The 22820-nt window shown below is 44.4% G+C and overlaps 1 protein-coding gene across 1 annotated transcript in view; it reads left to right on the forward strand.

The window, feature by feature from the left end:
- The window catches only part of LOC106591157 (protein kinase C epsilon type), a 290949-nt gene extending 269850 nt beyond the window's left edge, over nt 1–21099 (forward strand). Inside the window, exons 12-15 of the mRNA XM_045724752.1 lie at nt 10935–11073; nt 12176–12364; nt 14879–15025; nt 17155–21099. Coding sequence (XP_045580708.1) covers nt 10935–11073; nt 12176–12364; nt 14879–15025; nt 17155–17304 — 625 coding nt within the window. The 3' untranslated portion in view covers nt 17305–21099. The remainder of the gene's footprint in view (nt 1–10934; nt 11074–12175; nt 12365–14878; nt 15026–17154) is intronic.
- Nucleotides 21100–22820: the final 1721 nt, after the last annotated feature.

Consider the following 22820-nt stretch of genomic DNA (forward strand, 5'->3'; position numbering starts at 1 on the left):
CTAACTAGCTACTAGTCTTTGTTAGCCACGGCTAGCAGTCTTCACCTTTAGCTCGGACTCTAGCCAGCTTTAGCTCGGACAATACCTGCCAGTCTGCACAGCGCAGTATCAACCCAGAGCACATCGGACTGCTTCTCTCTACCACATCACCGGATTCCTGCCGCTCTGGATCATTACACCGGATCATCGCAGCTAGCTAGCTGCTACCGAGTGGTTACTGTTAGCTAATGCCTCTGTCCCGAAGCAAGTACCAGTTAGCCTTGAGCTAACCTCGAGCTAGGCCCATATACCAGATAATTCTAGGGCTACAATACTTCTTTTGCCAATTGGCCTGGACCATTTTTGTCGACACGGAGCACCGCCGATCCATCACGGCTGGTCTGCCGTTGTAATCTCCCGATGTGGTCTCAACAGGCTTTTCCATTGCTATGACGCTGAAGAGCCATCTACTATCTATCCCCGGCCCGCTAGCTTTCTGAACGCCGTGTCTCCTGCTCGCCTAGCGAAGTAGTGACTACCGAACGGCTCCCTGACTCACCTATTGCTGCTCATTGGACCCTATGATCACTCGGCTACACAGCTGATGCCCCCTGGACTGTTTCAATAACACGGTACCTCATTTTGTTTATCTATCGGCCTCAGCCTCGAACTCAGGTCCTGTATGTACCTAACTGACCCGCTCTGCCCATTCATCGCCTGTTACCCGTTGTTGTCTTAGCTCTCCCGATCAACACCTGTGATTGCTTTATGCCTCTCTCTAATGGCAATATGCCTTGTCTACTGCTGTCTCGGCTAGTTCTTATTGTTTTATTTCACTGTAGAGCCCTCAGTCCCGCTTAACATGCCATAGATATCTCTTTTATCCCACCCCCCACACATGCAGAGACCTCACCTGGCTTAACTGGTGCCTCCTGAGACGAAACCTCTCTCATCGTCACTCAACGCCCAGGTTTACCTCCACTTTACTCACATCCTACCATACCTTTGTCTGTACATTATGCGCTGAATCTATTCTACCACGCCTAGAAATCTGCTCCTTTTATTCTCTGTTCCCAACGCATTAGACGACCAGTTCTTATAGCCTTTAGCTGTACCATTATCAAACTCCTCCTCTGATCCTCAGGTGATCTTGAATTTAACCCAGGCCCTGAATACCCCAGTACCACACCTATTCTCCAGGCGCTCTCATTTGTTGACTTCTGTAACCGTAAAAGCCTTGGTTTCATGCATGTTAACGTCAGAAGCCTCCTCCCTAAGTTTGTTTTATTCACTGCTTTAGCACACTCCGCCAACCCTGAAGTCCTAGCCGTGTCTGAATCCTGGCTTAGGAATGCCACCAAAAATTCTGACATTTCCATCCCCAACTACAACATTTTCCGCCAAGATAGAACTGCCAAAGGGGGCGAAGTTGCAATCTAATGTAGAGATAGTCTGCAGAGTTCTGTCATGCTATCCAGGTCTGTGCCCAAATGGTTTGAGCTTCTACTTTTTAACATCCACCTTTCCAGAAATAAGTCTCTCACTGTTGCCGCTTGTTATAGACCCACCTCAGCCCCCAGCTCTGCCCTGGACACCATATGTGAATTGATTGCCCCCCATTTATCTTCAGAGTTCGTACTGTTAGGTGACCTAAACTGGGAAATGCTTAACACCCCGGCCGTCCTACAATCTAAGCTAGATGCCCTCAATCTCACACAAATTATCAATGAACCTACCAGGTACAATCCTAAATACGTAAACACAGGCACCCTCATAGATATCATCCTGACCAGCTTGCCCTCTAAATACACCTCTGCTGTCTTCAACCAGGATCTCAGCGATCACTGCCTCATTGCCTGCATCCGTAATGGGTCCGCGGTCAAACGACCACCCATCATCACTGTCAAACGGTCCCAAGCAGGGCTTTCTAATAAACCTGGCCTGGGTATCCTGGAAGGATATTGACCTCATCCCGTCAGTAGAGGATGCCTGGTTACTCTTTAAAAGTGCTTTCCTCACCATCTTAAATAAGATTACCCCATTCAAAAAATGTTGAACTAATAACAGATATAGCCATTCGTTCACTCCAGACTTGACTGCCCTTGACCAGCACAAAAACATCCTGTGGCGTACTGCATTAGCATCAAATAGACATTTTCAGGGAAGTTAGGAACCAATGTACACAGTCAGTTAGGAAAGCAAAGGCTAGATTTTTGAAAAAGAAATTTGCATCCTGTATCACAAATTCCCAAAAGTTTTGGGACACTGTAAAATCCATGGAGACTAAGAGCACCTCCTCCCAGCTGCCCACTGCACTGAGGCTAGGAAACACTGTCACCACCGATAAATGTTCCACCTGGCTACCCCTACCCAGGCCAACAGCTCTGCACCCCCCGCAGAAACTTGCCCCCCCTTGCTTCTCCTTCACCCAAATTGAGAGAGCTAATGTTCTGAAAGAGCTGCAAAATCTGGACCCCTACAAATCAGCTGGGCTAGACTATCTGGTCCCTGTCTTTCTAAAATGATCCACCGCAATTGTTGCAACCCCTATTACTAGCCTGGTCAACCTCTCTATTGTATCGTCTGAGATCCCTAAAGATTGGAAATCTGCCGCGGTCATCCCCCTCTTCAAAGGGGGTGACACTTTTGATCCAAACTGTTACAGACCTATATCTATCCTGCCCTGCCTTTTTCATGTCTTTGAAAGCCAAGTTAACAAACAGATCACCAACCATTTCGAATCCCACCATACCTTCTCCGCTATGCAATCTGGTTTCCAAGCTGGTCATGGGTGCACCTCAGCCACGCTCAAGGTCCTAAAGGATATCATAACCGCCATCGATAAAAGAGAGTACTGTGCAGTCGTCTTCATCGACTTGGCTAAGGCTTTCGACTCTGTCAATCACCGCATTCTTATCGGCAGACTCAACAGCCTTGGTTTCTCAAATGACTGCCTCGCCTGGTTCACCAACTACTTCTGAGATAGAGTTCAGTGTGTCAAATCGGAGGGCCTGTTGTCCGGACCTCTGGCAGTCTCTATGCGGGTGCCACTGGGTTAAATTCTCGAGCCGACTCTTTTCTCTGTATATATCAATGATGGCACTCTTGCTGCTGGTGATTCTCTGATCCACCTCTACGCAGACGACACCATTCTGTATACTTCTGGCCCTTCTTTGGACACTTAACAAACCTCCAGACAAGCTTCAATGCCATACAACACTACTTCCGTGGCCTCCAACTGCTCCTAAATGCTAGTAAAACTAAATGTATGCTCTTCAACCGATCGCTGCCCGCACCTGCCCGCCCGTCCAGCATCACTACTCTGGACGGTTCTGACTTATTATATGTGGACAACTACAAATACCTAGGTGTCTGGTTTGACTGTAAACTCTCCTTACAGACTCACATTAAGCATCTCCAATCCAAAATTAAATCTAGAATCGGCTTCCTATTTCGAAACAAAGCCTCCTTTACTCATGCTGCTAAACATACCCTCGTAAAACTGACTATCCTACAGATCCTTGACTTCAGCAATGTCATTTACAAAATAGCCTCCAACACTCTATTCAGCAAATTGGATGTAGTCTATCACAGTGCCATCCGTTTTGTCACCAAGCCCCATATACTGCCCACCACTGCGACCTGTATGCTCTCATTGGCTGGCCCTCGCTTCATATTCGTCTCCAAACCCACTGGCTCCAGGTCATCTATAAGTCTTTGCTAGATACAGCCCTGCCTTATCTCAGCTCACTGGTCACTATAGCAACACCGACCCGTAGCACGCACTCCAGCACCTACATTTCACTGGTCATCCCCAAAGCCAACTCCTCCATTGTCCGCCTTTCCTTCCAGTTCTCTGCTGCCAATGACTGGAACGAATTGCAAAAATCACTAAGCAGCAGTCTGAGCAGCTTACCGATCACTGCACCTGTACCCAGCCCACCTGTAAATTGCCCACCCAACTACCTCATCCCCATATTGTTATTTATTTTTGCTCTTTTGCATCCCAGTATCCCTACTTGCACTTCATAATCTGCACATCTATCACTCCAGTGTAAATGCTAAATTGTAATTATTTCGCCACTATGGCCTATTTATTGCCATACAGTGAGGGAAAAAAGTATTTGATCCCCTGTTGATTTTGTACGTTTGCCCACTGACAAAGAAATGATCAGTCAATCATTTTAATGGTAGGTTTATTTGAACAGTGAGAGACAGAATAACAACAAAAAAATCCAGAAAAAAACGCATGTCAAAAATGTTATAAATTGATTTGCATTTTAATGAGGGAAATAAGTATTTAACCCCTCTGCAAAACAGAGGACAACTGGTGGCAAAACCCTTGTTGGCAATCACAGAGGTCAGACGTTTCTTGTAGTTGGCCATCAGGTTTGCACACATCTCAGGAGGGATTTTGTCCCACTCCTCTTTGCAGATCTTCTCCAAGTCATTAAGGTTTCGAGGCTGACGTTTGGCAACTCGAACCTTCAGCTCCCTCCACAGATTTTCTATGGGATTAAGGTCTGGAGACTGGCTAGGCCACTCCAGGACCTTAATGTGCTTCTTCTTGAGCCACTCCTTTGTTGCCTTGGACGTGTGTTTTGAGTCATTGTCATGCTGGAATACCCATCCACGACGCATTTTCAATGCCCTGGCTGAGGGAAGGAGGTTCTCACCCAAGATTTGACAGTACATGGCCCCATCCATCATCCCTTTGATGCGGTGAAGTTGTCCTGTCCCTTTAGCAGAAAAACACCCCCAAAGCATCATGTTTCCACCTCCATGTTTGACGGTGGAGATGGTGTTCTTGGGGTCATAGGCAGCATTCCTCCTCCTCCAAACACGGCGAGTTGAGTTGATGCCAAAGAGCTCCATTTTGGTCTCATCTGACCACAACACTTTCACCCAGTTGTCCTCTGAATCATTCAGATGTTCATTGGAAAACTTCAGACGGGCATGTATATGTGCTTTCTTGAGCAGGGGGACCTTGCGGCCGCTGCAGGATTTCAGTCCTTCACAGCGTAGTGTGTTACCAATTGCTTTCTTGGTGACTATGGTCCCAGCTGCCTTGAGATCATTGACAAGATCCTCCCGTGTAGTTCTGGGCTGATTCCTCACCGTTCTCATGATCATTGCAACTCCACGAGGTGAGATCTTGCATGGAGCCCCAGGCCGAGGGAGATTGACAGTTCTTTTGTGTTTCTTCCATTTGCGAATAATCGCACCAACTGTTGTCACCTTCTCACCAAGCTGCTTGGCGATTGTCTTGTAGCCCATTCCAGCCTTGTGTAGGTCTGCAATCTTGTCCCTGACATCCTTGGAGAGCTCTATGGTCTTGGCCATGGTGGAGAGTTTGGAATCTGATTGATTGATTGCTTCAGTGGACTGGTGTCTTTTATACAGGTAACAAGCTGAGATTAGGAGCACTCCCTTTAAGAGTGTGCTCCTAATCTCAGCTCCTTACCTGTATAAAAGACACCTGGAAGCCAGAAATCTTTCTGATTGAGTGGGGGTCAAATACGTATTTCCCTCATTAAAATGCTAATGAATTTATAACATTTTTGACATGTGTTTTTCTGGATTTTTTTTGTTGTTATTCTGTCTCTCACTGTTCAAATAAACCTACCATTAAAATGATAGACTGATCATTTCTTTGTCAGTGGGCAAACTTACAAAATCAGCAGGGGATCAAATGATTTTTTCCCTCACTGTACCTCCCTACTCTTACTACATTTTCACACACTGTGTATAGATTTTTTTATTGTGTTATTTGCTGTACATTTGTTTATCCCATGTGTAACTCTGTGTTGTTGTTTTTGTCGCACTGCTTTGCTTTATCTTGGTCAGGTCGCAGTTGTAAATGAGAACTTGTTCTCAACTGACCTACCTGGTTAAATAAAGGTGAAATAAAAAATTAAATATATTTTTTAACCTGTTTAAAGGTCTTACTCATATCGGCTATGGAGAGTTTTATCATACAGTCCTTCGGAACAACTGTTGCTCTTATGCATGGTTCAGTGTCGCTTGCCTCGAAACGAGCATAGAAGGCATTTAGCTCATCTGGTAAGCTTGCGTCACTGGGCAGCTCTCGGCTGGGTTTCCCTTTGTAATCCGTAATAGTTTGCAAGCCTTAAAACACATCCGACGAGCATCAGAGCTGGTGTAGTAGGATTTGATCTTAGTCCTGTATTGATGCTTTGCCTGTTTGATGGTTTGTCGGAGGGCGTAGCCAGATTTCTTATAAGCGTCCGGATCAGTGTCTTGCTCCTTAAAAGTAGCAGCTCTACCCTTTAGCTCTGTACAGATGTTTCCAGTAATCCATGGCTTCTGGTTGGGATATGCACATATGGTCACAACGTCATCAATGCACTTATTAAAGAAGCCGGTGACTGAGGTGGTAAACTCCGCAATGCCATCGAATGAATCCCGGAACAGTCTTGTGGCTTAGTGTCCACTTCATCGGACTGCTTCCAAATTGAGCGGGTCATTGATACTTCCTTTTTGAGTTTTTGCTTGTAAGCAGGAATCAAGAGGATAGAGTTATAGTCAGATTTGCCAAATGGAGGGTGGGAGAGAGCTTTGTTTGTGTCTGTGTGTGGAATAGAGGTGATCTAGAGTTGTTATCCCTCTATTTGCACTGGTGACATGCTTGTGGAAATGAGGTAAAACGGATTTCATTTTTGCTGCATTAAAATCACTGGCCAGTAGGAGCACCGCCTCTGGATGAGTATTTTCTTGTGTGCTAATGGCCTAACACAGCGTGTTGAGTGCAGTCTAAGTGCCAACATTGGTTTATGGTAATAAATAGATAGCTACGGAAAATACAGATGAAAACACTCTTGGTAAATAGTATGTTCTACAGCTCATCAAGAGGTATTGTAACTCAGGCGAGCAGAATCCCCCCCCAATCTTACCGGACTCTGCCCTTCTGTCCTGCCGATGCAGATGTACAGTATATTATCCATGTCTTTAATCAGCCATGACTCCGAGGTGTATAGTGTATTACAGTTTTTAATGTCCTGTTGATACTGTAGGTTGGTCTCGAATGGAGCTTGTCCAGTTAGACTCCAGCATTTGTACATTCGTCAATAGAACAGAGAGACGCCATGGCTCATCAGGGTGCCCGCACACCGTCCTCTATAGCGCCGTCTTCTCCTTCTTCAAGTGTTGGGGATTAGGGCCTGGTCCGGGATAAGCAATTTGTCTTTCGCCTCCGGCTCATTGAAGAAGAAGTCCTCGTCCAGATCGAGGTTAGTGATAACTGTTCTGACGTCAAGAAGCTCTTTTCTAAAAATACACAAAATAGCAGTCAGGAGCCTGTAAAATGGCTGCCATTCCCTCCGGCGCCATTTTAGAACTTCTTGAAAAGGGACTTACTCACTATTGATCATGGGCTGGTACATGGTTCCTAATAGATCATTATAGTGTGTGTGTGTGTGTGTGTGTGTGTGTGTGTGTGTGTGTGTGTGTGTGTGTGTGTGTGTGTGTGTGTGTGTGTGTGTGTGTGTGTGTGTGTGTGTGTGTGTGTGCGCGTGTGTGTTTGCATATGCATGTGTGTTTGTGTCTTTTAAATGGGGAGCTCATTTGAAGCAGAGGGAGGGACGTTAGCTGTCAGAGCACTTAGGGTTGCTGAGTGCGTAATGGAAAAATCACTCCACAAGATTAACGCGAAACACAGGAAATGCTCTCAATTGAGCCTGATTGCTGTATGTGTGTGTGCGCGTGTGTGCGCGTATGTGGGTGATACAACCTTTTTTCGATGTATGCGAGCCTGTGTGTGTGTGTGATATAACATATTTTCAATGTTGCCAACATCCTGAGGAAAGGTCCTGACACTGGTGATAGTAACTCGTGTTTATTTACCATATATACAGGAGGCTGTATAACCGCACACAATAATAGCTGGAATAGAGTGAATGGATGGGTGCCAAACACAATTAAGGTGCCACCAGCCACCTGTGGTATACTACTATGATAAAAGTCTGTCTTCCTCTAGCAGTTTTTATCTGTTTCGCAAGCAATAATCTTAGTTGGAGTTTGTTTGAAGCGTTCTTGAACCCAAGTTTCTTGTTGTAGTTTTAATGTCAGCTTTTATTCTACTTAATTTGTCTCATTCATGTATTCATTAATTCATCTTTACAGTGTTTCCCCTATCATTTTTGTAAGCAGCGGTGGCAAAGTTAGCGGGGGGGACTGTAGTTTTTATTTTGATGTTTGTTAGTTCTCAAAGATAAACTTTGCTCCATTATTTTATTTTCTAGATACTTAATAATATCTGATTTTAGTCATTTAAGTTTACATTGAAAACATTTTACCATCCCAATTTTTTTTAACCTTAAATTATACACTTAGTTTATAAAACGTAAAGAACACCTTCCTAATATTGAGTTACACCCCTTTTGCCCTCAGAACAGCCTCAATGAATCTGGGCATGGAGATTCAAGGGCCAGAACTTTGATAAAACTATCAACATGGTAGCATGACTGCCTCTACATGCAAAACATTAAGCCAGTTTCACTCAGTTGGTAGGGCATGGCACTTGCAATGTCAGGATTGTGGGTTTGATTACCACTAAGGCCACCCATCTGAAAATGTATAAACAAACTACTGTAAGTCTCTTTAGATAAAAGAGTCTGCAACATGGCATAATATATATTATATTATTCAACAACGACAACAACTTATCCAGTTAAAACAGCAACATTGGCACCTAGGTTATCTAAGTATAACCGTCACAGGGTATACTCAATAAACTTCTTCAAATATCATTCCATTAGCGCTCTTGAGCACCTGCTGCTACACATGGAGAGGCCACTGATGCACAGTGCTGTGCAATCAAATCATTGATCATCGTCATCATCAATTGTGCAGACTACATCAAATAGCTCATTTTAAACTTGCTGGTTTATTGGGTTGTATACATGTTTCTTGCCGCAGATAAATTAACCCCAACTAAAATACATTGAAATAGTTTTAATGGTTAGCTTGACCTTAAAGCTATACGTGCCTTTGAACTAAAATGTCAATTGAACACCATGCCCACTAGACATTAGGAATCAGTGGGTGCAGAGTACAGTACAGTATCTTGCAAAAACATAATTTTTTTAAAGGATTTTACAACATAGTTTAGTCTCATCTAGTAAGGAGAGAGAAATAGAGGAATAGAATGAGAGAGGAAGAGAAAGAGAGAAATAGAGAAAGAGAGAAATAGAGAGAGAGAGAGAGAGAGAGAGAGAGAGAGAGAGAGAGAGAGAGAGAGAGAGAGAGAGAGAGGATCATCCACCTGTTCACCCCTATGGAGGGACTTCATGCACGTATTCTTTGCATGCTTAGTACCAAACACTTTTCGAAATTCTTGCAATGTGCGGTAGATACCAGATTTTATAACATCAGGCCATAGTTGAGATGCCATGTTCATACATAGCACCTTGGCAGGAAAGTCTATAGCAATATTACCTGTTCAAAATCAATGTTTTATAGAATGACGGAACCCAACTAAACCTACCACGTCACTCCCATGGAAATTGGAGATTGTGGATGTGCCTTCTGTAGACCTCTAAAACAGAACAGTTGTATAACAGCCAAATTCGCACGCACAGGCGTGCACACACAAATCCCCCCCCACCCCACACATACACACACACACACACCCTCCCTTGTCGGGAGGCTGTTTTCGTGAAAACACCTTGGGCTGAATGGCATCTGTGAAAAGATGTTGACATATTTTCAGCAATCAACCATCAAACCCTGACCTGACTGGTTTCATGCTTCTCCCTGGCATCTTTCATCAGAGACCTCTTATCTTCCCTTCTGTTCCTCCCCTCCCACCATGTCCAACAGCACCCTCCATCCCTCGCTCGCTCCCCGTGATAAAGGCGAGGAGCGATGAAGAGACACACGACTGTGTGTCTGTGGAACAACTCTTCAACTTTGCACCCCCTATCACCCCGTCTGTCTGTCTGTCTGTCTGTCTGTCTGTGTGCGTGCGTGCGTATACTGTATGTGTATGTCAACAGTAGCCTCCGTAGTTCTGATAGCTCCTCACAGTGCTCTTGGCCTCCATACTAGGAAAGTCCTTTGCCATTGTTTCTGTTCACTGAGTAAGAACACTGAGAGTATATTTGTCATTGTTTCTGATCACTGAGTAAGAACACTGAGAGAATATTTAGCATTGTTTCTGTTCACTGAGTAAACACACTGAGAGTATATTTGTCATTGTTTCTGATCACTGAGTAAGAACACTGAGAGTATCTTTGGCATTGTGTCTGTTCACTGAGTAAGAACACTGAGAGTATCTTTGCCATTGTTTCTGTTCACTGAGTAAGAACACTGAGAGTATATTTGGCATTTTGTCTGTTCACTGAGTAAGAACACTGAGAGTTTCCATGTCCTTTCAATAGACTTTCTCTTACTCTTTACCCAATATATTGATGTCACAGTGATTACTTATCTTACCTGTACTGTGTGACTCATATTCTATTGAATTGATCTATATTATATTCATATTGATAGATGCTTTATATATATTACTGTAAATGTGTCCATTTCTATGCTTGTATTGGTCTGAACGAAATGTGGGATCATTCTACTGTGCTTCCTCTCTCTGTCTCTCTTCTAGTATAGCATGTCATGTCATGTCAACCACATTCTTTATGTAGATCTCTCTCTCTCCCTCCTTCTCTCTCTATCTCCTCTCTCTGTCTCTCTCTCCCTCCTCTCTGTATCTCCTCTCTCTTTCTGTCTCTCTCTCCCTCCTTCTCTCTCAATCTCCTCTCTCTTTCTGTCTCTCTCTCCATCTCCTCTCTCTTTCTGTCTCCCTCCTCTCTCTATCTTCTCTCTCTTTCTGTCTCTCCTCGCGATCTTTCTCTCTCCTCTCCCTCTGACCTCTGACCTTTGTAACTACTTCCCTCTTACCCCGAAGCCCTCATGTTGTCTCTTTGTCTCTGTCTCTCCAGAGATCTGAAACTGGATAACATTCTGTTGGATGCACAGGGCCACTGTAAACTGGCTGACTTTGGCATGTGTAAGGAGGGGATCCTCAATGGAGTCACCACCACCACCTTCTGTGGGACCCCAGACTACATCGCTCCGGAGGTAACCCTCTACCCACACTTATCTGGAACAGTCTGACAGTACTCAACCACCCATTCATCTGGGACAGTCCTACATTACTCAACCACCCATTAATCTGGTACAGTCTGACAGTACTCAACCACCCATTCATCTGGGACAGTCTGACAGTACTCAACCATCCATTAACCTGGGACAGTCGGACAGTACTCAACCACCCATTCATCTGGTACAGTCTGACAGTACTCAACCACCCATTCATATGGGACAGTCCTACATTACTCAACCACCCATTAATCTGGGATAGTCTGACAGTACCTAACCACCCATTAATCTGGGACAGTCTGACAGTACCTAACCACCCATTCATCTGGGACAGTCTGACAGTACTCAACCACCCATTCATCTGGGACAGTCGGACAGTACTCAACCACCCATTAATCTGGGACAGTCTGACAGTACCTAACCACCCATTCATCTGGGACAGTCTGACAGTACTCAACCACTCATTAATCTGGGACAGTCTGACAGTACTCACCCACCCTTTAATCTGAGACAGTCTGACAGTATTGTATTATTATCATGTACTGTACTCTTTCTATACCCTCTACTCTGCCCTCTCCCTCACTCTTTCATCCACCCATGTTTTAATTTGAAAAATAAATATAACATTTGTCTTAAAAAAAAAAATCCACTCACTCACTATCACCCACTCACTCACATAATCCATCAATTAAACTCATTTACTCATTTCTTCCACTCATTCTCTCACTATATCATCCCTAATAATATTATGTTCCCCTTTGCTACCATATTGATCCTGCCATAGTATAGATGGTGTTAGAGTGTTTCCTGTCCCCCTGTGTGTCTTCCCACGGGGGACCAGTACGGAAAAAAAAAGAAAATATATGAAATGTATGCATTCACTACTGTAAGTCGCTCTGGATAAGAGTGTCTGCTAAATGACTAAAATGTAAATGTAAAAAAATGTGTGCTTTAGATCCTACAGTGTATTGTGTTTTAGATGGTGTTACAGTGTTTCCTGTCCCTATGTATGTTTTAGATCCTACAGAAGCTTGTGTATGAGATGGTGTTACATTGTTTCCTGTCCCCCTGTGTGTTTTAGATCCTACAGGAGCTAGAATATGGCCCCTCTGTGGACTGGTGGGCTCTGGGGGTGCTTATGTACGAGATGATGGCTGGCCAGCCCCCCTTTGAGGCCGATAATGAGGATGACCTGTTTGAGTCCATTCTCCACGATGATGTCCTCTACCCAGTGTGGCTAAGCAAGGAGGCAGTCTCCATCCTCAAAGCGGTCAGTGACCTACAGTATACCTACCTGTTCTAATCTGCCTGTATCTCTAACAATCCCTCTTTACTCTCCTTTTTTTCCCCTTCTCCACCTCTTTTTATTTTCTTCATATCTCTTCCTCTCATTTCTCTGCTTCATCTGTTCTGACACCTTATTGTCTCCTACACCTCCTTTTCCTCCTCCTCCTCCTCCTCTTCCTTTTCCTCTTCCTCCTCCTTGTCATCCTTCTCCTCCTCCTCCTCATTGTCATCCTTCTCCTCCTCTTCTTCTTCCTCCTAATCCTCCTCCTACTCCTCCTTCTCTTCCTCCTCCTCCTCTTCCTCCTACTCCTCCTCCTCCTCTTCTTCCTAATCCTCCTCCTCCTTTTCATCCTCCTCCTCCTCTTCCTCCTCCTACTCCTTGTTATCCTCCTCCTCCTCCTTGTCATTCTTCTCCTCTTCTTCTTCCTCCAAATTATCCTTCTACTCCTCCTTCTCTTCCTCCTCCTCTTCCTCCTCCTCCTCCTCATCTTCCTCCTCCTACTCCTCCTCCTCTTCTTCCTAATCCCCCTCCTACTTCATCTCCGCTTCCTCCTCCTCCTAATCCTCCTCTTCCTCATCTTCCTCCTCCTTCTTGTCATCCTTCTACCCTTCCTCTTCCTCCTCCATCTCCTCCTAAGCCTCCTCCTCCTGATCCTCTACCTCCTCCTCCTCCTAAGCCCCCTCCTCCTTCTCCTCCTAATCCTCCTCCTACTCCTCCTCTTCTTCCTAATCCCCCTCCTACTTCATCTCCGCTTCCTCCTCCTCCTAACCCTCCTCTTCCTCATCTTCCTCCTCCTTCTTGTCATCCTTCTACCCTTCCTCTTCCTCCTCCATCTCCTCCTAAGCCTCCTCCTCCTGATCCTCTACCTCCTCCTGCTAAGCCCCCTCCTCCTTCTCCTCCTAATCCTCCTCCTACTCCTCCTCCTCTTCCTCCTCCTACTCCTTGTCATCCTCCTAGTCCTTGTCATCCTCCTCCTCTTCCTCCTAATCCTCCTCCTCTTCCTTCTCCTCCTTTTCATCCTACTCCTGCTCATCCTCCTCCTAGTCCTCCTTTTCCTCCTCTTCCTCCTCCTCCTCCTTCCATTGTCTCTCTCAATCTGTCGGTCTCTGGTGAGGTAGTGCAGTGGTGTTCAGTGATTAGCAGAGTAGGGAGAAAGGCTGAGTAAGGCTGTGGGGAGTTATTTCAGTCTGAGTTCAGAGAACCACAGTGGCTGTGCTGTGTAGGCTGGGGAGAGAAAGGTGCGAGGCCTTGGAGACATTACACTTCATGTGGGAAAAGAACAGCATGTTTGGCTTCTCTGGTGGCTTCAGAGCTTGTGTAATCGCACACTTGGGGAGGCGGGATTGGCCGCCTAGCTTTCAGAGAAGACAGCGGCCAGCTCTGTGGGGTGTGCGGGGGGGGGATCCATCGCGTCCTGCGTTTACTTTGGCCGTCTGTCTCTCCAGAGATCTGAAACTGGATAACATCCTGCTGGATGCACAGGGCCACTGTAAGCTATATGTTTGCAAAGCCTTGTGGGAAAGCAGGCGTGTTTGTCCTGGACAGGCCTGTTTCACTCTGTGATCAGTCTCACTGGTCCTTTGGTCACATTACCCAGCCCAGTGGTCCCAATGGTCACATTACTCACCCCAGCGGTCCTAATGTTCACATTAGCCAGTCCAGCGGTCCTAATGGGCACATTACCCAGCCCAGTGGTCCTACTGGTCACATTACCCAGCCCACGGTCCTACTGGTCACATTACCCAGCTCAGCTGTCCTAATGGTCACATTACTCAGACCAGCAGTCCTAATGGTCACATTACTCACCCCAGCGGTCCTAATGTTCACATTACCCAGCCCAGCGGTCCTAATGGGCACATTACCCAGCCCAGTTGTCCTACTGGTCACATTACCCAGCTCAGTGGTCCTAATGGTCACATTACCCAGCTCAGTGGTCCTAATGGTCACATTGCACATTCCAGCTATCCTAATGGTCACGTTACCCAGCCCTGCGGTCCTAATGGTCACATTATCCAGCCCAGCGGTCCTAATGGTCACATTACCCAGCGGTCCTACTGGTCACATTACCCAGCCCAATGGTCCTACTGGTCACATTACCCAGCCCAGCGGTCCTAATGGTCACATTACCCAGCCCAATGGTCCTAATGGTCACATTACCCAGCCCAGTGGTCCTACTGGTCACATTACCCAGTCCAGTGGTCCTAATGGTCACATTACCCAGCCCAGTGGTCCTAATGGTCACATTACCCAGCCCAGTGGTCCTAATGGTCATATCTGACCTCTGGATTATTTTAACAACGACCACAGAGCAGACCTCTCTGCACCACTTGACTGTCTCAACCCCTCACTCTTGCTCTTTCACCTCCATTTCTCTCTTCCTTGCATTTACTTCATGGCATCATGCTCCCAAGGGGGCCAAGGGGAAAGAGTCAAGTAAGTTTAGTACATTTAATTTTCTTCCTCCTTTATTCATCGTCCTGTTTTCCTGTCCTGTAGTTCATGACGAAGAGTCCAAACAAGCGTCTGGGCTGTGTGATCACCCAGGGCTTGGAGGAGGCCATCAAGGTTCATCCCTTCTTCAAGGAGATGGACTGGGTTCTGCTGGAGCAGAAGAGGGTCAAACCACCCTTCAAACCTCGCATTGTGAGTATCACCACAAATAGCCCAGACAATGTAGGGTGAAGTTGCCTGTAGATGCTGATCTTGGTTCAGTTTAGCATTTTCCTCACGAATGGTCAAGGTTAGGATTGGGGCATGGGAAACTGATCCTAGATCTGCACCTAGGGTAGACTTCACCCTGGAGTGTGTCTGAGGTCTTAGGGAACATATCATGCTGTAGGCTTTATGGCCCCTAATGTTCCACCCTCACCATTATTAACCCCTAACCTTCAACATCCTAAATATCACCAAAGCTTCAATCTTAATAGTATGTTGGGAACTCTGGAACCTAGTTTTATATAACCTTCATATAACATGACCAGGAACAACTCCTTGGCTCTGGTATGGTTATGTGGTTAGGAAAAACTTCTGGGCCCTGGTATTGATACGTGGTTCGGACTTTGCTGATGGCTACTTTATTGAGGGAAAATGTACTTACTATGACTTAGATACACTTTATAACACAAGTATGTGGACACCTCTTCAAATGAGTGGATTCAGCTATTTCAGTCACACCTGTTGCTGACAGGTGTATAAAATCGAGAACACAGGCATGCAACCTTCATAGACAAACAGTGGCAGTAGAATAGCCTTACTGGAGAGCTCAGTGACTTTCAATGTGGCACCATCAAAGTATGTCACCTTTCCAGCAAGTCAGTTTGTCAAATTTCTGCCCTGCTAGAGCTGCTCTGGTCAAATGTAAGTGCTGTTATTGTGAACTGGAAACGTCTAGGAGCAACAACGGCTCAGCCGCGAAGTGGTAGGCCACACAAGCTCACAGAACAAGACAGGCGAGTGCTGAAGCACGTAGCGGTGAAAAATCATCGGTCCTCGGTTGCAACACTCAGTACCAAGTTCCAAACTGCCTCTGGACGCAACGTCAGCACAAGGACTGTTCATCAGAAGCTTCATGAAATGAGTTTCCATTGCCGAGCAGCCGCACACAAGCCTAAGATCAGCATGCGCAATGCCAAGCGACGTCTGGAGTTGTGTAAAGCTCGCCGCCATTGGACTCTGGAGCAGTGGAAACACATTTTCTGGAGTGATGAATCACATATCTGGGTTTAGCGGATGCCAGGAGAATGTTCCTGTCCCAATGCATAGTGCAAACTGTGAAGTTTGGTGGAGGAGGAATAATGGTCTGGGGCTGTTTTTCATGGTTCGGGCTAGGCCCCTTAGTTCCAGTGAAGGGAAATCTTAATGTTACAGCATACAATGACATTCTAGACAATTCTGTGCTTCCAACTTTGTGGCCCCAGTTTGGGGAAGGCTCTTTATTGTTTCAGCATGACAATGCCCCCGTGCACAAAGCAAGGTCCATATAGAAATGGTTTGTTGAGATCGGTGTGGAAGAACTTGACTGGCCTTGACCTCAACCCCATCAAACACCTTTGGAATGAATTAGAATGCTGACTGCAAGCCAGGCCTAATCGCCCAACATCAGTGCCCACTGCTGTGGCCCAACATGCTGTTGTGGCTGAATGGAAGCAAGTCCCCGCAGCAATGTTCCAACATCTAGTGTAAAGCCTTCCCAGAAGAGCGGAGGCTGTTGTAGCAGCAAAGGGGGGACCAACTCTATATTAATGCCCATGAGTTTGTTATGAGATGTTCGACGAGTAGGTGTCCACATATCAAATCAAATCAAATGTATTTATATAGCCCTTCTTACATCAGCTGAGTGCTGTACAGAAACCCAGCCTAAAACCCCAAACAGCAAGTAATGCAGGTGTAGAAGCACTTTTGGTCATGTAGTGTATGTGGTTGTCCCATCTTATTATCTGAAGAATGCACTAACTGTAAGTCGCTCTGGATAAGAGTGTCTGCTGAATGACTCAAATGTAAATGTACTGTATAGCTAGAGACCTACTGGGTATGGGGTACTATGAAATACCTAATGGAGTGGAGGGGAAGGGTACGTTCTGTTCCCATTCACACAGAGAGGGGACGATGAGCACCTAACGAATCACACAACGTGATCACTCCATCCAAATCTATATGTTAATCAGCCTTGTTTTATCATTACTTTATCAAATAAGGAGGTCTAATTATTTGGCAGTCATCATCCTGTACTATCTGACTCTCATGCTCCTTCCTTCCTTCCTGCTCCTGTACAGAAAACCAAAAGGGACGTGAACAACTTTGACCAGGACTTCACTCGCGAGGAACCTGTCCTCACCCCTGTAGAAGACGCTATTATTAAGCAGATCAACCAAGACGAGTTCAAGGGTTTCTCCTACTTTGGAGGGGAGGAGAATCTGCCCTAAGGCCTGCACACACACCAACACACACACACACACACCAACACACAAACAAACACGTATAGACACACATACATGCAGGAACACTGACATACACACACATTTACGAACACACATACAAACATACATACATACATGCAAACCAATGTATTTTCTCCCATGCAGACAAACAGAATTATAAAATACACACAGAGTAAATTATTACTTTCACACACTCATATAAAACTCCGGTCATTAGGGCCTCAGATTAGTACCAACTTCAAAACCTAAAGCAGACCATCTATAGCGCTCTACCAGTATATCTGTCTGTATGGCTTGTCTGTCCATCAGTGCATGTTTTCTATGTTACAAACCAATGTAATTCAAGAGTAGGTCAGATAGGAAGCCCATCTGCTTTATTATCAAGGTCATATTGGCTGGTCCAGATCAGAGTGGTGGATCAAACCAAACTCCTTGTGGTGGAGGGCGGCCCTAGGATTGGCCCCCTGACACTGAATATAGCCTGGTCCTTGCCCCCCTGGCCCAGGCTGATAACAGTGATGAAAACTCCTCACAGTCCAGCCCCAGATTGTCACAAGGCCCTTTCCAGTGGACTATGAAATGTACAGGGAATGTTTGTGTGACGGTGTCAACCTTTTGTGTATATAAGGATTTAAAGGTCAGGGGTTATGTGTGCTTTGGGCAGGGGTCTTGTTCGACATGGTCTCCGTACGATAGGTCAGACTTTCAACTGTTTCGTCAACCATCCTAGTTCCTCAGTGAGTATATGATACTGAAATAATTATATTATATGAATCTGTAATTTCTTAAGCTGTCTTGTAAGTCTCTCAATGTACTAGAATGTTCTCCTCCTCTGCCATGTTTAAACTGGATGTACTAGAATGTCCTCCTCTGCCATGTTTAAACTGGATGTACTAGAATGTCCTCCTCCTCTGCCATGTTTAAACTGGATGTACTAGAATGTCCTCCTCTGCCATGTTTAAACTGGATGTACTAGAATGTCCTCCTCTGCCATGTTTAAATGCAACAACAACAAAAAAATCCATAGAGCCAATGATTGTATTTAAAAAAGCTAAAACCAATTGGTTCACAGTGTCAATAAAAAATAGAAGCCTGTTTCAAAGTTTCCTCAAGATCAAAACGACGGCAGAATTAGAACGAGTCCATGTACAGCACATCAAATGCCAGTTGTGTGGCTGCAGATCAGTTACGTATTGTAGATATGCCCACAGTGTTATTGTAGTCTAGCTTCATGTATTCCAAATGAATGTCATGGGTTTCAATGTGGACGAATGTGCTTGTATGCATGAGTGATGGTGGGGATGCAACTGAATGTATCGGGTCTGTGTGTGTGTGTGTGTGTGTGTGTGTGTGTGTGTGTGTGTGTGTGTGTGTGTGTGTGTGTGTGTGTGTGTGTGTGTGTGTGTGTGTGTGTGTGTGTGTGTGTGTGTGTGTGTGTGTGTGTGTGTGTGTGTGTCAGTAAGTATACTGCACGTACGCTAGTTTGTGAGTGTCTGTTTGTGCGTGTGTGACATAGGCAGTGGGTTCATGAGAAGGACCCTCTTGAAGCTTTTACATTTCATTGTGTCTGTTTATTTTATTGTGTGTTTTATTTCATTGTGTGTTTTATTTGTCGTGATTTTACTGGATTGTCTTGTTGCTCAGCGTCTGAAATCCTGGATTTCCCTGCTATGCAACAAGACTCACAATCATGTGGGGGAAGGCATCACCAGATAGTCGTGTCTTTCCCTCTGTACAGACCACCTTGTATATAGAAGCCTGTGGACTTCTTGGAGAAATTGAGGTATCATCCATTGCATGGTTATGCATATGATGTTATTGTGTATTACTAGAATATGAAAAAGTGACAATGTCCATGTGCAATATTCTATGTCCGTCTGTCTGTTTTTGGTTTCCTTTGCTTTCTTGCCAGGTGTCTTCGCTGTTCTTCCTCCCACTGAGTCTTTGCTGCTGTTCTGTATGGTTTTACAGTATATGCATGGCTGTTTTCATTTGCCTGTCTTTAACCCCATTGATAGCCATGTCTATGTGCTTCCTTCAGAATGCTCCATCAAACCACCACACCACCCCTCTCCTTGCCTTCTCTCAACTCTTTTGAAGAAAGGTCAACATTTCCTATAGTATATCTCTTTAAAAAGGTCAACCTTTTCTATAGCATACTTCTTTAAAAAGGTCAACATTTCCTATAGCATATCTCTTTAAAAAGGTCAACCTTTTCTATAGCATACTTCTTTAAAAAGGTCAACATTTCCTATAGCATATCTCTTTAAAAAGGTCAACATATCCTATAGCATATCTCTTTAAATAAGGTCAACATTTCCTGTAGCATATCTCTTTAAAAAAGGTCAACCTTTCCTGTAGCATATCTCTTTAAAAAGGTCAACATTTCCTGTAACATATCTCTTTAAAAAGTCAACATTTCCTATATCATATCTCTTTAAAAAAGGTAAACATTTCCTGTAGCATATCTCATTAGAACATTAATATTACCAAAGGTAGTAAATCTATTAGATTCATGAAGCTTATAGAAACCATTGACCTTCTTAATGCATTCAAGCCAAATAACTCTCTGGCCAAGATACTGTATGTGTTATTGTAAGCCTTCACCAAATCAAGGTAAAGTCAAATCTACTGTCATATTCTGTCAGTAGAACACAAAAATAACAATGTTGGTTTGTTATGATATTACAAGTTGTACATTCCATTTTAGAGTAAAAACTTGAAAGTAACTTTCAAATGTTGGGTTCATATTGAAGAGGTAGTGTAGTAGTGATAGTATGAATACTGTAGAAGTAGCAGTAGCAGTTGTTATTGTAGTAGTATTAGTTATTGTTGTATTATTAGTAGCATGTATAACAGTGCTAGCTCCACTAGTAGTAGCAATTGTGGTATGGGGAGCAGAAGTAACTGTAGCAACAGTGGTTGTAACAGCGTTCATAGTGGACGGTATCATGGAATCAACTGTCAAAGCAATACTGATGCTCCTGCCCCCCCCCCCACACACACACACACACACACACCACTGCATGAAGGCCGTTCATTCACCCAAAGCAACCACACCTTTGACACACCTGCATCTGTGTCAATTAATCACATGACCCCCAACATGAGAACAGTGTTGAAGAGAGGACATTTGTGTTTTGTTTTGTAAGATGGCAGACCCCCGTCCTACTCCGACCCATACGGACGGTGTCCCTAGAGGTCCAAAATGCTCCATGCCAAATCCTTAACTCCAACTTTCCATGGTCCTTCTTTTATTGTGTACTTTTTAAACTGTTTGTAAAAGGAAGAAAAAAAACTCATAGGAAACCCATTTGTCTGTTGTAAAGTCAGTGAAGCAGATGAATGAGTACAATGTACATTGTTGAAGAAGTACATCTGACGAAGTATTATGTGTTTGTTACATACAGTAGAATAAAACACACAGCCGTGGGTCACATGCATTATATTACTGTATGTACCTCTGTACATGTAGGGTTTCCTAATGGAGACTACTTCTGTAATAAAAGCATGCAGAATATCTATTGGAATGTCTTTTTAATCCAGGACTACACTGATTCTGGGTCTGGGAATCTGGACAATAGTATTGGATTTCTGGTTTCTGTATTGTGAAGCTTTCTATGTACAGTTTGTCACCTGACTGTTTTATTTTGAAGTCCTTTGGCATTCAGTACTGTATGTCATTGTAAGCATTTTGCTGTGTGCCAAATGTATTCTAAAGGATGTGAATGTGTACTGTTGGTTTTTGGAACTTATTAAATATAATGATGTCAAAACAAATAGTGGATTTGCTTGTTTTAGGGCTCATTTCTGTTCAGTGTTAATCAATATTTATGCAAAAGAGACCCTGGTCTCAATGGGACTCCCTGCTAAAATAAAGGTAAAAAGCTCTCTATGAAACACTGTTTACACTGCCAGATTGGGTTGAGTGTATATAGAGTACTGTCCAGTGTCCAAAAGTGACCACTGTTGGAATGTACTCTGAGATACGCACGGTTAAAATGATAACACGATGTGCCATTAATCATTGACTGATGTTGCCACATTTGGGTATTCTTCCCTTTCAAAGCAAATGTTGCATTCCCCACTAGTGTCATGGAAACTGAATATTTAGACCAGGGATGGCAACTTTGATGGGGGTGGGGGCCACAATAAAATGGAACTCGTCATGAGAGGCTGCAGTGGTTCATGGGTCTGCGTACCCACATCCAAAGTTGTAAAGTTCATTTCATGCAATTCTACTCATTTTGCCATGGGGCGAAGAGAAATGTTGGCAGTTTTTAATATGAAAAACTGATGATCAATGGGCCCCAGCCTGGTTGCTTACTACAAGTTTAGATAGCTGCCGCTAGACTATTTTACCAATCTAAAAATTGGCCAATTGAGTGACTGGTAATGCAAAACCTAATTTTGAAGTTGCACCTTGTGTATTCTATTATTCCAACTCTCAACAGGAAGTTGAGACTCCTTTACCAAACAGCACCTTCTATCTACATTGATCTACTGTTCTGTATCCTAGCATCGCTTCCCTTCCTTCTTTTTTCTACAATATTCATCAAATATGTTTGAGAACGATGGCAGTTTATATATTAGTTATTATGGGTCACAGTGACCTAACAAATGTTTACATTTTAGTCATTTAGCACACACTCTTATCTACAGCAATTTATAAGGGTCTTGCTCAAGGGCCTATCAACAGATTTTTCATTAGTCAGCTCAGTGATTTGAACTAGTGACCTTTTGGTTACTGGCCCAACACTCTTAACCGATAGGCTACCTACCGCCCTCAACTCTGTGAACCTTAAGTTTACTTGTTTAATCCTTGAGGTGAATCATTTGAATCACAAAGCTGTTAAGACAGGCAGCCCAATTGTGATCTTTTTTTCACTCTTTGGTCTTTTGACCGATCAGATGCCTCTGCAGCCCGTTAACAGCCTGAAGAAAGGTGAAATGTCACAGCAGCTGACGTTTTTATTAATACATTTCAGTCAATGGGAAAAGATGAGTGTCACAGGGTTGATGTTTTTCTTGTTTATCTCATGTCTGTCTCCCTCCCCCCTCTTTCACCCCCTCCCCCTCTCCACCCTTCCCCCCCCCCCCCACTCCCATCCTCTCCCCAACCTCCTCCACCACCCTCTCACACCCTCTCTGTCGCTCTCTCCCCTCTCCCTCTCCCCCCTCCTTCTCCATTCTCTCTTCCACCTACTTTCCCTCCCACTCCTCTCAGCTCTCTCTCCCTCCTCTACCCCTCCATTCTCTCTCCTTCTTTTTTCCCTGCCTCCCCTTCCTCTCATCTCCCGCTACGTCTCCCTCCTCTCTCTCCCTTCGCTCTCCCACCTGTGTCTGTCTGTTGACTCTCTCTCTCCTCTCCCTCCTCTCTCCCATACAATATATTTTACAGTATTTTTTGCTCATCAAAGTGTCAGTAGTTATGGACAAGACTGTATATCACATCTGAAATGTCAAAATAAATAAAAATTAACTTCTTCCTCAACATTTCG

This window comes from Salmo salar, chromosome ssa01 (assembly GCF_905237065.1).
Source record: "Salmo salar chromosome ssa01, Ssal_v3.1, whole genome shotgun sequence".
Lineage (NCBI taxonomy): Eukaryota > Metazoa > Chordata > Actinopteri > Salmoniformes > Salmonidae > Salmo > Salmo salar.